The 14,381-nt window shown below is 44.7% G+C and overlaps 1 protein-coding gene and 1 long non-coding RNA gene across 10 annotated transcripts in view; one reads left to right on the top strand and one right to left on the bottom strand.

Annotated features, from left to right (window-relative positions):
- CRTC3 (CREB regulated transcription coactivator 3) overlaps positions 1 to 14,381 on the bottom strand; it is a 115,983-nt gene that overhangs the window by 42,505 nt on the left and 59,097 nt on the right. For all 8 annotated transcript variants that reach the window (XR_674730.5, XR_010151808.1, XR_008539665.2 and 5 more), the window contains exons 3-4: positions 9,309 to 9,428; positions 660 to 721 (exon numbers count right to left, since the gene is read on the bottom strand). Coding sequence is in view for 4 of the 8 variants with exons in the window: in XM_009429831.5 (XP_009428106.1) it covers positions 660 to 721; positions 9,309 to 9,428 (182 nt within the window). In the remaining 4 variants the exon portion in view is untranslated. The remainder of the gene's footprint in view (positions 1 to 659; positions 722 to 9,308; positions 9,429 to 14,381) is intronic.
- LOC129137251 (uncharacterized) lies at positions 4,739 to 9,783 on the top strand. Of its 2 annotated transcripts, none has more exons than XR_010151811.1 (3): positions 4,739 to 4,960; positions 6,620 to 6,728; positions 6,863 to 6,982. It is a non-coding gene; the product is annotated as an uncharacterized LOC129137251 (long non-coding RNA). The 2 variants fall into 2 exon arrangements; XR_010151810.1 differs by lacking the exons at positions 6,620 to 6,728; positions 6,863 to 6,982 and adding exons at positions 7,008 to 7,172; positions 9,202 to 9,783 and having other exon boundaries at positions 4,742 to 4,960.

Genomic DNA, 14,381 nt, shown 5'->3' with positions numbered 1-14,381 from the left:
AAATAACTTTTCATTTTAGACTTTCATATTAGCCTATCATTGGAAATGCTTAGGTGTTTGTTTTTGTTTTTTGAGATGCAGTCTCACTCTGTTACCAGGCTGGAGTGCTGTGGCGTGATCTCAGCTCACTGCAACCTCCGACTCTCTGGTTCAAGCAATTCTCCTGCTTCAGCCTCCCAAGTAGCTGGGATTACAGGCATGTGCTGTCATGCCCAGCTAATTTTTGTATTTTTAGTAGAGACGGGGTTTCATGATGTTGGCCAGGATGGTCTCAATCTCCTGACCTTGTGATCTGCCCGCCTCAGCCTCCCAAAGTACTGGGATTACAGGCATGAGCCACCATGCCCGGCCAATAAGGTGTTTTGTTGTTGTTGTTGTTGTTGTTGTTGTTTTGTTTGTTTGTTTGTTTTTAAGAGATGGCGTCTTGCTATGCTGCCCAGGCTGGAGTGCAGTAGCTATTCACAGGCCCCATCATCGCACACAACAGCCTCAAAACTCCTGGTCTCAAGTGATCCTCCCACTGAAATTAAATGTTATAAGAGAAAACAGGATTCTATGCTTTATATTAGAAATTTCTAAACAACATTCAAAGTGGATAAAGTGAAATTATCTAAAAATAACACATGCCCATCATATCTTTTAAAGTATGTCTTGCTTACCTTGGCCAACTCTCATCCAGAGGCTGTGAGGAATAATTGGCTCCAAAAGCACTACCATCAAAGTAGAATTTTTAATAAAGGAAAAATAAAAATTAATGGAAAGATGAAGCAGAATTAACAAGGTGGACTCACAGAGAGTTAAACAACTGAGTTTTTGGTTCCTTATCCCTGTACCTGACAGCTCTTCCTTCATGCTTTCTCTTATCTCCCTCCTTGAGGACAAGTCTATTCTGCTGTCTTCTAACCGGTATTTTCTTTGCATGATTTTTTGTGGGGTGTTTATTATTTTTTGCCTGTCCGGCAACTTTTGTTTTCAGGAACTGTCTCCACTCTTGCTCCAAATCTGGTAACATTGCCATTCCCTCTGTGCCACATGTGAGGGACCCAGGCCCAGGATTCTAGTCTAGGTACTTCACCCCCTGGAAACAGTGTTTGGCTCAGGGATCGGCTCACGACGCAAACAGAACCAAGGAGAGTGCTTTTGAGTGGAAAAAAAGGAGTGCCCCAATAGGGCTGGTAAGCCCGAGGGCCGTCTGAACCTGGGGGTCTTCGCCTTGGAGAAAGCCTGTCTGTTATGCCTGAAGTCATCTCAGAAGTGGTACCACAGAGGTAGGTCTCAATGACATTGTATGACCCCTTGGATCTAGCCCTTGGGCTTCCAGTGACATATGCCAATACATTTTCTTTTTTTAAGTTAAGGTGGGTTCCTGGTATTTATTTATTTTTTGAGACGGAGTTTCACTCTTTTTTTTGGCCCAGGCTGGAGTGCAATGGCGCAATCTCGGCTCACTGCAACCTCCACCTCCCAGGTTCAAGCAATTCTCCTGCCTCAGCCTCCCGAGTAGCTGGGATTACAGGCATGCGCCACCATACCCGGCTAATTTTGTATTTTTTTTTATTAGAGACAAGGTTTCTCCACGTTGGCCAGGCTGGTCTTGAACTCCTGAACCTCAGGTGATCCACCCACCTCGGCCTCCCAAATTGCTGGGATTACAGGTGTGAGCCACTGCGCCCGGCGGTTCCTGGTATTTATAACCAAAAAAGAGGCGCATTAGATGTGTGAAGAAAGGTAAACTTTCCAGTGTTGTTGGGGGCACTGTCTTATCAGTCTTGTGTTGTTCACTGGGTCTAGCATGCCTTGGAGCATGTTCTGGACGCACGGAGACACAAATGGGATGCTGCACTACACACCGAGCAGAGGGGCGCTGTTTTCATTCGTTTAGTTAATTGTTCCCACACAATAGCCTTCTGAAGACACTGTTAATCATATTATTCTGCTAAGAAATCTTCAATGATTTTGTTCAGCCTAAAAGGCAAAATCAAAACTTACTGGCTTAGTAATTGCGGTGATCCACAATTTGGGGACAATGGTCTCTTCTGCTCTTGTCTTCCCTCCAGCTTTCTGAGTTCCACAAACACAGCCTGTATTTTCCTGCCCCTCTGCCTTTGCTAAGGCCATTTCCCCTTTCTCACCTCCTATGTGGAAGGTTGCCTCCTTATCACTCACCCAAACCAAGCCCATTCCTTTTGTCTCCTGGATCACTGATTGGATTAAATATACATTCGGCAGTTACCAATAATACTTTTCATCCCAAACTTTTATTTCTTAAGGTGGAAATAATAAAGAAGATACAAACTACACATTAAGACAGAAATTTGAAAACAGATATCTAAGCACCTACTGTGTGCCAGGCCTGTGCTGAGTTCACACTTTATTTAATCTCAATCCTGAGAGGCAGATATTTTCCCCATTTTATAGCTGAAGAAACTGAGGCTCAGTTCTAGAAGAGCTGAGAAATCCAAGATCAGATAGCACGCCTGGTGGATCAGGGGTCAGACCCACAAATCACTGACACCAAAGCCTGAGAGCTCTCCGCTAAGCTATGCTGCCTCTCAGGAAACAGTGAACTATGCCAAATGCCCCCAGAAAATAGAAAATAGTACCTGGAGTGTTCTGGGAAGAAGGATGGAGGCTATAAGAGAAGGTATCATCTGCTCGGGCTCAGGAGGAAACAGGAGCCTTGATGGAGTGGGGCCCTATCCTGCAGGCCTGGGCTGGGCAGCTCAAATAAATACAGAATCTGGAATTAGGAAAACGGAGGCTCTCATGAGTTCTTAGTGATTTGGTAGGAAATGTCTTCTTTGCCAGGAGAGGTATTAGGATTGCAAGTTTCATCTTCTATGTATTAGTTTTCTTTGACAAGTCTCATTATTTCTTAATTTGACCTTAAATCAATAAAATAAAACAGATAATTTCCAAAGAGAGACATTTCTTCAACATTCACTATTAGGCTTAAGGTACATGAAGTACAGATGAGGCAAGACCACAGTAGGAGGTAGGAGAGGAAAAGGTGATAAATAGGAAGGCCCGTGACAGACAAAACCTGTCAGTATTTCTGTTGGCAAAGCCATTAGGGAGGAAACACCGAGCCTCAGAACCTACGGTTATCTGCCTTTCTCTTTTCTGCAGATTTGATGAATCTCTGTTCAGAAACGCTTAATTTCAGGAAGTAGAAGTTTACCATTTTTCTCAGTACACTGCCATCTTTAAACTCAGTATCTCTGATTTCATAGTACTGATAATACAAATTAGAATGCAGTGGTGTAATAGTCACGTAATCATCAAACGCTGGTGATTTCAATGTTGAGGTGTAAGTTAGCATTTTAACCTTCCTGATATTAACAACATGAAAATATAGTAAATTCCTGGAAAATTTTAATATAATTAGGTTGAGGCATCAAAAGTTGAAAGATGTGACCTCTGAGCTCTCTTAATTTTCACTCTCATCTAATTTAGTGGATATTTGAAAACCCAAGAGAACCACTCATGTTATACACTTATACTTAATGCAAGGAAAATCTAGAAGTTTATTTGTTCTTTGGAAAACTTCAGAAAACTTCATTCAGGTGGCTTTAAACTACTCCACAACACTGACATGCCCTAAGTAACAACCTCGAGACAAGGGAAAAACTCTTATTTATAAACTTGAATTTACCATTTACTCAAGAAACATTTCTGGCATCCCTGCCAGGTACCAGCGTGCCAGCGGAAGGGCAGCACAGGTCACAGGGCTTTTAACAACCACATCAGCGCCTCCTCCATTGCTTCCTTAGTTAAGCTTAGTGAAGCCTTTGGCTCAAGGAAGATTTCCACATTAAAAAAGGAAGGCAGGGAGGAGGGATGATGAAAAAGATAAACAAAGAAGAGGTGGCTGCAATGGACGGAAACAAAAATTAAAGTTAAAAAAAAAATCCCCACACTCACATGGATCTTTTCTTATCCCTCTGTGCACTCCTTTCCGCCCCTTTGCCTTCCGTCCTGATGTTCCCTGGGGTCCTGTGGCCTCGCAGCCTCAGGCCACACCTGCCTGCATTGCTCTGAGAGGCAAAGGATGCTCTCAGGATCCCTGGGCACCAGGCAGAGTGCGAGCAGGTGGAGGGGGTGGCGGGAGCCTCCGGGCACAGGAGCTTTAGGAGGCGCTTCCTAAGAGCCTCAGGGCCAGTGCCCATCTTCCTGGTAGAGAGCCCCTGTCCTCCATGCTCGCCTTGGCCAATCGCATCCTTCCCTCGGCCCCACTGTCACCCACAGTCCAGTAACTCATAAATCGACACCTCCAGCTCCCAACAGTTCTTTTGTGAACTCCAAGTGCATACTTCCAACTGCCTACTCAAGTTCTCTGCCAAAAGTACCCAAGACAGCTCAAATTCTACCCAAAATCCAACCAATCACTGTCCCCTTAATCTGTTCCTCTTCTTATAGTCCATCTCATTTAGTGAGGCCACTGTCCACCAAGACACTCAGGTTAGGATCTCAGAGTCATCCCAGTGTGTCCTCTCTCTCCCCAAGCCTCTGCAGTTCTGTGCAGGAAAATCTTCCTCCTCGAGTTACTGCCTCAATCCATCAACACAGGGACTGCTGTTCCTCTCAACCTGTGGAGTGTGAGAGGGAACAGTTCTTACTCTTCACCAAAGGAAGGGGAGCAGCTCTTCTTGGGCTGATAAGAGAGGACATCAGTTGGCCCGTTTACCAGTGGGTGGGGTTACTGAGCCACAGAAGCTGAAAACAAGACCCGCCCTGTCCCTTTCTTTGTGCTGCTTGACCTGCGGCTGGGTGAGCAGGCCCAGGGTTCCCTTCTCTTGGCTTCCCGTCCCTATGCGGTCAGTGTACCTGGGCAGGGCTCAGGAACTGCCTTGTCGGGGCAGCCTGGAAGCCAGTCATTTCTGTCCTGCTCTGGAACTCTGTGTTCTGCCAGGGACACAGTTTGTGGGGCAGGCCTGAGACCTTCCATGTAGCTGGTGGGGTAAGTGGACTCGGAGTCTGGTTAACAGAACCCACCTACCAAGACAAGTTTCAGGGTCAGATTTAATATAGAAAACTGGCCACAATTTGGCTCCTTCCTGATTTCTCAGCCATGTGTTTATTGTCATTCTACTTCCTTTTGTCCCTTTACCTCTAACTATGTCCCACTAGAAGACATCTTAAAGTGAAACTGGAAGGGAGGATATGAGTGGCATCTTTCTGAGTCCTCGCATTTATAAGAACATCCTGTTTCCCTCAGTAAATGAGAGGCAAACAGGTTGCATGTGGTATTGTGAAGTCAGAATATTTCCCCCTTAAAATTCTAAAGACCAATGTTTCCTTGTCCTTCAAGATAAGACAGGTGTTAGGTAAAAGTTGGATTTTGTGATCACTTAAGTTTTGAAATTCTGGGTTAAAGATAAGAAGTTTGTTAACTGCAGGACTTTTCAGAGCCCTGATATATACGGTCAGGCTCCAAGAGGTGATACAGAGTATGGTGTTTCTCAAATGTAATAGGCCATGCATCTCAAAGAAACAGCGTCCTATAAACCAATGTCCTAACATTTTCATCTCATTATGATGAAAAGAATCAAAGCAAGGCCCAGCCCAGAGAGGAGAATCATTCCTAATTCTAGTAGGTCTTAGGCATCTCTTCACGACCCTTCACGCTGGTGAACTCTTGACTTCCTTTCAAGGAAGGCATTTCCTACGTTTCTTCAGCACGTTTCCTTCTTTCTGAGTGTGTTACCCACAAGGCTGAGAAAATATTTTATTTGCTATAAATTTATGTTAATAGTTCAGAAGTTTAGCAATGGTGTTTGGGACACGGCACGTCTGCCAACCTTGATGAGTGGGAGTAAGAAGGGCTGCTACAGACTGCACATCTGCAAAAGGGCAGAAGAGCTTCTGTTCCAAGTGCCCGAGCCCAGGCCCCCAGCCAGGAGCAAGCCCTGGCAGTGCCTCTCCTCTGCCTGTGTGGGGCTAGGCCAGGGCCCAGCTGCAGCTGTGCCTTGGTCTTGTGTGGCCACCCATGCCAAGGGCAAAGCCCACTCCAGAAGGAATCTCCTGTGGCAGAGCTCTGCGTGCTGTGGCTGCCCACTCTGAGAGGAAGCCAGAATATTTGTTAAACAATGTTCGTTTTATTTGAGATCACCCTATCATAGGAGTGAACCCTTAAAACCCTTGTCTAAGCCAGTGTGTCTTAAATAACACCCAAGCCAAGAAACAGCTATAATAAGATAATTCTGATTTTTTCCTTTTGTTCTAACAAAGATTCAAACAAGTGTTTTATACTTTCAAATGAAGAAACTTCATTAAAAAAGTCATAGACAAATGTTCAAGGCCACAATTTTAAGCAGATTATTTCACAACCAACAGAATGCAGGTCGTGAAAGCAAAGACGGAATCACAGCCCTCCTCCTCCAAGTGGAATAGATTAACACCAAAATAAAATCATCCCATTTCACGGACCCTTGATTCCTCAGAAGAGACTGGGCTAAAGAACTTTCTTTGCATCAACCGATGTCCAGTCCCAGGACCCCAATTTAGGGGCTTAGGAGACCACAGAGACATGGCTCATGATCAGTGAATCTGACTCATACTGTCTAACAACTTTAATTTCTCTGCATATTAACTTGGTTTTTGTTTCTCCTTCCTTTAGGAGTTGACTAGCTTTGCTTATGCTCTCAAGTTGATCCGTACAGTGCCAGATTATACCCTGTCATAAGAGATAGGGTCCCCTGAACACAAGAAGTCATCTCCCTTTCTGGGTAGGACTTTGCACCACATTCTCTTCCCTCTGCCTGGAACATACCTCCCAACTGCTTTACTCTCTTAAATCTCACTCATTACCATCTAAAACCATTTTCCTTTCTTATTGCCTGTTTGCTGTCATCTCCCACAGGACTGTGAACTCAAGAAAGCAGGAAGTATGCCTCCCTTATTCATCACTGGGTCCCCAGTGCTTAGAACAGTGCCTGGCACAGAGACGGGGCTCTGTAAAGATCTGCTGAATGAACACTTTATTCTCTTACTTCTTATCCTTCAAGCCTCAGATGTTCCCCCAGGATGCCTTCTTCGTTTCCCCAGACTGGTTCAAGCTGCACCTCCGACGTGCTCCAACAGCCCCTGAGCTGCCTCCCTGCAGACGCCATACCTGCCGTGGCTGCTTGTTTGCTGAGTAGCCTCTCCCACTGAACCCTGGGCAACTTGAGGTCAGGGACCATGCTGTTTACTGTTACAGTGAATTAAAATGTCTAAAACGGTGTCTGACCACTAGCACATACTTAACAAATAATTTTTATAAGTGAATAAACATTCTCCTCTTTTTTCTTCAATTCCCTCCTCTATTTTGGTTAGTAAAACTATATGCATGCTTATACATTTAGACTGTACTTCCAAAGTATCTGAGATAGCCACACATACATACACACACGCATATATAGCATAATGTTTAATCTAATATATAGAAATGAGAGCACTGACAGGAAAAAGAGGGAACTGAGAACTGAAAAAATATACATTGGTTTTTTTTTTTTTTTTTTTTGAGACGGAGTCTTGCTCTGTTGCCCAGGCTGGAGTGCAGTGGCGCGATCTCGGTTCACCGCAAGCTCCACCTCCCGGGTTCACACCATTCTCCTGCCTCAGCCTGGGACTATAGGTGCCCACCACCAAGCCTGGCTAATTTTTTGTAATTTTAGTAGAGACGGAGTTTCACCACGTTAGCCAGGATGGTCTCAATCTCCTGACCTCGTGATCTGCCCACCTCGGCCTCCCAAAGTGCTGGGATTACAGGCGTGAGCCACCATGCCCAGCCAAAAAAAAATACATTGTTAAATCAATCAAAGAAACACTCCAAGTCTTTTGCCTGAATATTCTTGGCAATTTGGACAATGGTTTGATGTACCACTCCATCCTGACATGTACAAATTTGCTGATGAATTGCCTCCATTTCCTTTTGCCTTTTTCATTCAATGTCAAAGTTATCACACATTCCAGAATAGATTCTCAAGATCATTTATCATCTTTACTTTCCTTGATAACAGCCACGTAATATACAAAATCAGAAGTCAGTCCTTCTGTGGACCAAATGTGGTGTGTTCCTGGGGGCGGCAGAAAGGGGAGAGAAAAACATTCCCTGGGGTCATTATCCTTGCCTCCAAATAGACTAAAAACTGCAAGAAGCTTGAAGGCAAGAAAAGTTGGGGTTTCCCTAGAGTGCCCCCACAACTCCTGGCTCCCTTGTACAAGGTCCTCATCACTGCGAGTGGTCGCAGGTGGCATAGGGAGGGGAGAGCACAGGCTGGGCCATCAGCTGGGCCTGGTCTGAATCCTGGGTTACTTCACCACACACTCAGTTTCCTCATCAGAAAATGAGGGTTAAAAAAATTAACGACTCAGTGAGTTTTTGAGGACTAAATGACACATAAATTACCCAGCACAGCGCCTGGCATGGGTAGGTGCTCAGTAAACATGAGTGCCCTGCCCCCACTTCCTGGTTTCTAGGCTTGTGAAGCCAACTCTACCATCACTGCCAGGAATTCAGCTCTCCGCAGCGAGACCCACCCCGCCTTTCTTCTCCTTCCTCCACCCGAGCCCGAGTACTGAGAAGAATGAAGTGAGAGCACGGGCCCTCCTGGCACACTTCTGTGTCCTCTCCCAAAAAATCCAGCTCAGTTCTGTTCCCCAAAGCCTTCGGCACAATGCTGGTCACACAGCTGCACCCACCACTGCCGCCCCGTAAACAGGACTGATTAAATGAAACTGTCAGGTGAATTCACCATTTCCTTTCCTTTATTTCTACTTAACAGCAGAGTTTGGTGTGACTGTACATCACTGCATGAGATTTTCCTATATTCTAGGTTTATTTTAGTTATCACTTACTGAGTTTGAAACATCACAAATAGAAAATCATATGAAATTTTGTCTGTAAGTTCCAAAAGCAGGTCAGCAGATCAAAAGAAGTACCAATAAATCACATATCTCTATGTCCATTTTTGCTAGAGAGACTAAGTCTCTCTAACCTGATTCAAAGTCAGGTTTAACTCTAACTTGGCCAATTTCTGGAGAAAATGCTCAGAACACCCTGCAATGGGACCGAATTACAGGTTGTTTTTGTTGTTATTTCATTAAACTGAACTTTACTGATGCTTTCATAAACACCTACAATGATGTTTCCAAATGTTGACTGCAGAGATGTTTCTAGTTTCCAACTCATTTATTTGTATTGCCTCCTTTCATCAGATAAATGAAGATTTTGAGGCCAAAGGAGAATTGCAGGGAAGATAAATCCTGAAAACTTTTCAAACATTTCAGAATGCACACTCCCTTTGAAGAGTAAAAAAGGATATTTGTCGCCCCGGCTTGTCCCCAGACCTTCGGTGGAGGGGGTGGAAGCGGTTCCTGGATGGCCTCTCCACCAGCCCGTGATGGCGGGTTCCCCGAACATTATCAGCTTGGTGAAATGACGGCTGCAGAGAGAAGGGAAGAAGAGTTGGCCTCCAACCATGAAATTGACACTCACCCTCAAGAACAACTGATAACAACAGGAGATGAAAGGACCGATTTTACAGTTTTACTTATTATACATTAGTGGGCCTTGGGTCAAGGTAAATAAAGTAGTATATGCAACTATTTCTTTATAATAACCATAAAATAATGACAAATAATCTGTAGTGTGTTAAGAGGAAAGCTGAAAGAATAATAAAAGTTGTCATGCAATTGGGGGAGGAGAATCAGAAGACGGTGAACTCATATACTAAATCCCAGAAAACTAGAAAGGACACTTTGAAATGTAAAAGAGGTATATTAAAGAAAGAAACTGGCAAGCCACGAGGCACCTATTTGTTCTGCACAGTGTCTTTTAAAATTTTTGATTGAATTCATAATGTTTGAAAATTCAGACTTGAGGATTCTAGGGAAAAGTCAGAATTTTGTTTGTTTGTTTGTTTTTTGAGATGGAGTCTTGCTCTGTCGCCCAGGCTGGAGTGCAATGGCGTGATCTCAGCTCACTGCAACCTCCGCCTCCCAGGTTCAAGTGATTCTCCTGCCTCAGCCTCCCAAGTAGCTGGGATTACAGATGTGCGCCACCACGCCCAGCTAATTTTTGTATTTTTAGTAGAGACGGGGTTGCACCATGTTGGCCAGGCTGGTCTCAAACTCCTGACCTCAGGTGATCAGCCCACCTCAGCCTCCCAAAGTGCTGGGATTACAGGCGTATGAGCCACCGCACCCACCCATAAATCAAAATATCTTGGCCACAATGAGCCGCACTCATCTCAGGCTGAGGTTGAGCATGGCTGCTCCCTGTAGATGGGACACCCACTCTCTTACTATGAATCCTTACACACAAACCATTTCACTGACTCATCATTTTAGACATTCAGAGTGTGTAACCCCTGAGTTAAAGTGGAAAAAAAGAATGCTATGTAAATACAAGTGGAAAACATACAAATCATCAGTCCCTAAATGGTACAAATGAAAGCAGAAACAGATTCTAGATAAATTCATGGTCAATAAATCCAAAATCCTTTTTAAAGAGATGCTTGGGGTACGTTCTTAACATTTTTGAGACTGGCATCACAAAGGGCAACCTTTTTGGTTGTCAAAAGCCAAATCCTAGGCTGGGCCAATAAATCTCACATAATGAGGCAATGTGTATACATTGTGCAATAGATGTGCTTGTGAAATATAGAAAACAGATTTTCTTCTCCCATCCCCTCCAGCATTAAGGTGTTACTGACAAAGAAAAATTGTATATATTTACACTGTACAACATGACGTTTTGATATATGTATACATAGCAAAATGATGAAATCAAGTTATTAACATATCTATCACCTCACATACTATTCATTTAAAACAGAGTTTTACGTCAATTGAGTCACATATAAAATTGGTAGCTTACTGTGAAAGGAATACTGTGACACAATGTTTTTATAGGGGACTTCCTTCAGCTAAAAACTAATTTTTCTTTGTTAAACATGGATTTTCTCATTTTGGTTTTGAGAATTACTCCTATTTCTCCCAAGTGGACTCATAAAATCTCTGGGCCAAATTAGTCTAACAGTTCCGATCTATTTTTATAATCCAAATCTATAAACTCACAAAATAAAGTTATCTTACCAAGGAAAAACTTCTGGGCTGGAAGAAAAATAGCCACTATGATATAGGGAAGCTAGATTTATCTCAGACAATGGAATACTCTATTCTAGAGAATAATATATTGAAATACCTGAAAAATAATGGGACAAACTGACATCAGGTGCTTCTTGGCAAGATGCAATGAGGACACAGGATCTCTTTTTTTTGAGACAGGGTCTCACTCTGTTGCCCAGGCTGGAGTGCAGTGGCACAATCTTGGCTCAATGCAACCTCCACTTCCCAGGCTCAGCCTCCTGAGTAGCTGGGACTACAGTGCATGCCAACATGCTGGCTACATTTTTATTTTTTTGTAGAGACAAGGTCTCGCCATTTTGGCCAGACTGGTCTTGAACTCCTGACCTCAAGTTATCTACCCACCTTGGCCTCCCAAAGTGTTGGGATTACATGCCTGAGCCACTGCACAATTACTGCCAAACTGGGCTCCTGAAGGCCAGTCCACAAGGTGGGGAGAAGGGTCTTTAGAAGGCGTTCCCAAAAGCAGAGAGTTCCTGAAATGTCTTTTAGACTTCCTATTAAATTTTCTAGCTGGGTGCAGTGGCTCCTGTCTAGAGTCCCAGCACTTTGGGAGGCGGAGGTGGGAGAATTGCTTGAGGCCAGGAGTTTGAGACCAGCCTGGGAAACATAGTGAGACCCTGTCTCTACAAAAGAAAGAAAAATTAGCTCTACAAACAAACAAATTAGCTAGGCATGGTGGTACATGCCTGCAGTCCCAGCACTTTGGGAGCACGAGGTGGGAGGACCACTTGAGGCCAGGAGTTCAAGACCAGCCTGGGTAACATTGCAAGCCCTCACTTCTACAAAAAAAAATTAAAAAAAAAAAATAGTGGGGCGTGGTGGTGCCCACCTGTAGTCCTAGCTACTGGGGAGGCTGAGGCAGGAGGATCACTTGAACCCAGGTGTTCGAGGCTGCAGTGAACTATGATCACACCACCGCACTCCAGCCTGAGCAACAGAGCAAGACCTTGTCTCTAAAACAAAAAACAAAACAAAAGCTCTTATTTTCGATTTAACAGCTGCCTCTTTTGCATTAACCCTGCTGCTGGCCCAAATCCTGTATTACTGCTGGTATTCAGTTGTGGGGTGTTAATCTCTGCTTACATTTGATATTTTCTTCTCTTCTTTACTGTGGCCTAATCTCAACTCTCTGCCCCTGCAGTATCTGATCTTACTCCAAACTATATTTGGCTTAACCTTCTCAATTACTTCTCAAAGATCCTCCTCATCAAATGAATTAGAGTGGCTGTTCAGTCAGGGAAGCCAGAAACTGAAGGAGCTAAGTCTGGGCCGGGTGCAGTGGCTCAGACCTGTAATCCCAGCACTTTGGGAGGCCGAGGCAGGTGGATCGTCTGAGGTCAAGAATTTGAGATCTGCCTGGGCAACATGGCAAAACCCTGCCTCTACTAAAAATACAAAAATTAGGCATGGTGGCACTAGAATCACTTGAACTCAGGTGGCAGAGGTTGCAGTGAGCCAAGATCATGCCACTGCACTCCAGCCTTGGTGACAAAGAAATACTACGTGCCACTCAAAAGGCCAAGCACTTCACTTTTTCTACTCCTTTTCAAGTTTTATCCATGTAAGTTCTTACATGGTTGTATCTGCAGAGTACATACAGTATTTTCTTTTATTTATTTTATTATTATTTTTTTGAGACGGAGTCTTGCTGTGTCACCCAGGCTGGAGTGAAGTGGTATGATCTTGGCTCACTGCAGCCTCCACTTCCTTGGTTCAAGCAATTCCCCTGCCTCAGCCTCCCCAGTAGCTGGGATTACAGGAACATGCCACCACTCCCGGCTAATTTTTTTGTATTTTTAGCAGAGATGGGGATTCACCATGTTGGCCAGACTGGTCTCGAACTCCTGACCTCAGGCAATCCGCCCGCCTCAGCCTCCCAAAGTACTGGGATTACAGGCATGAGCCACTACACCCAGCCTATTTACTTAATTTTTTTATTTTTTGAGATGGAGTCTCTCTCTGTTGCCCAGGATGGAGTGTGGTGCAATCTTGGCTCGCTGCAACGTCCGCCTCCTGGGTTCAAGCGATTCTGCTGCCTTAGTTTCCTGAGTAGCTGGGATTACAGGCACATGCCACCACACCCGGCCAATTTTTGTATTTTTAGTAGAGATGGGGTTTCACCATGTTGGCCACACTGGTCTTGAACTCCTGACCTCAAGTGATCCACATGCCTCGGCCTCCCAAAGTACTGGGATTACAGGGGTGAGCAACTGCACCCAGCCAGTATTTTAAACATTGCACGTTGCCATTCAAAGAATATATCATTTGGGCTGGTTGTAGTGGCTCACGCCTATAATCCTAGCACTGCGGGAGGCCAAAGGGGAGGGTCACTTGAGGCCAGGAGTTTGAGTCCAGCCTGGACAACACAGTGTGAGACCCTGTCTCTAGAAAAATTTTTGTTAAATTAGCTGGTGTGGTGATGTGCACCTGTAGTGCTAGCTACTCAGGAGGCCGAGGCTGAGGCTCAGGATCCCTTGACCCCAGGAATGTCAGGCTACAGTGAACTATGATTGAGCCACTGTACTCCAGCCTGGGTGACAGAACAAGACCCTGTCTCTTAAAAATAACAACAGGCTGGGCACCATGGCTCACGCCTGTAATCCCAGCACTTTGGGAGGCCTACGCAGGTGGATCATGAGGTCAGGAGTTCAAGACCAGCCTGGTCAACACGGTGAAACCCCATCTCTACTAAAAATAGAAAAATTAGCTGGGCATGGTGGTGCATGCCTGTAATCCTAGCTACTCAGGAGGCTGAGGCAGGAGAATCGCTTGAACCCGGGAGGCGGAGGTTGCAGTGAGCTGAGATCGCGCCACTGCACTCCAGCCTGGGTGACAGAGTAAGACTCTGTCTCAGAAAAAAAATAAAAATAAAAATAACGACGACAACAACAACAAAACCCCAAAAACACATATGATTCGGAGTCAAAGAAACAGTTCAAGTTCAGGATGTTCCACTTATTAACAAGTTACTGCATCTTCCTTATCTAAAAAGTGGAAATGATAATAACTTCCACAGGCTTGTTGAGAAGACAAAATGATGTTACATACGTAAGAGCTGCTTGTCCCAGGGATACCCGGACATTGGAAAGGAGGATGAGTGTCTGCATGGCGGAACCCTGGGAAGCATCTTGTCAAAGGTGGGGCTGACCTGCAGAGTCCTTTCGTGGTCAGGAGCAGCAGCATCACTATTAGGGACTGCCCCAGCATTCTGAGCCTCCCACAGTGCTCCCCAACGGTCCTACAGC

This window comes from Pan troglodytes, chromosome 16 (assembly GCF_028858775.2).
Source record: "Pan troglodytes isolate AG18354 chromosome 16, NHGRI_mPanTro3-v2.0_pri, whole genome shotgun sequence".
NCBI classification, from domain to species: domain Eukaryota; kingdom Metazoa; phylum Chordata; class Mammalia; order Primates; family Hominidae; genus Pan; species Pan troglodytes.
This window is presented reverse-complemented; position numbering and strand designations above follow the sequence as displayed.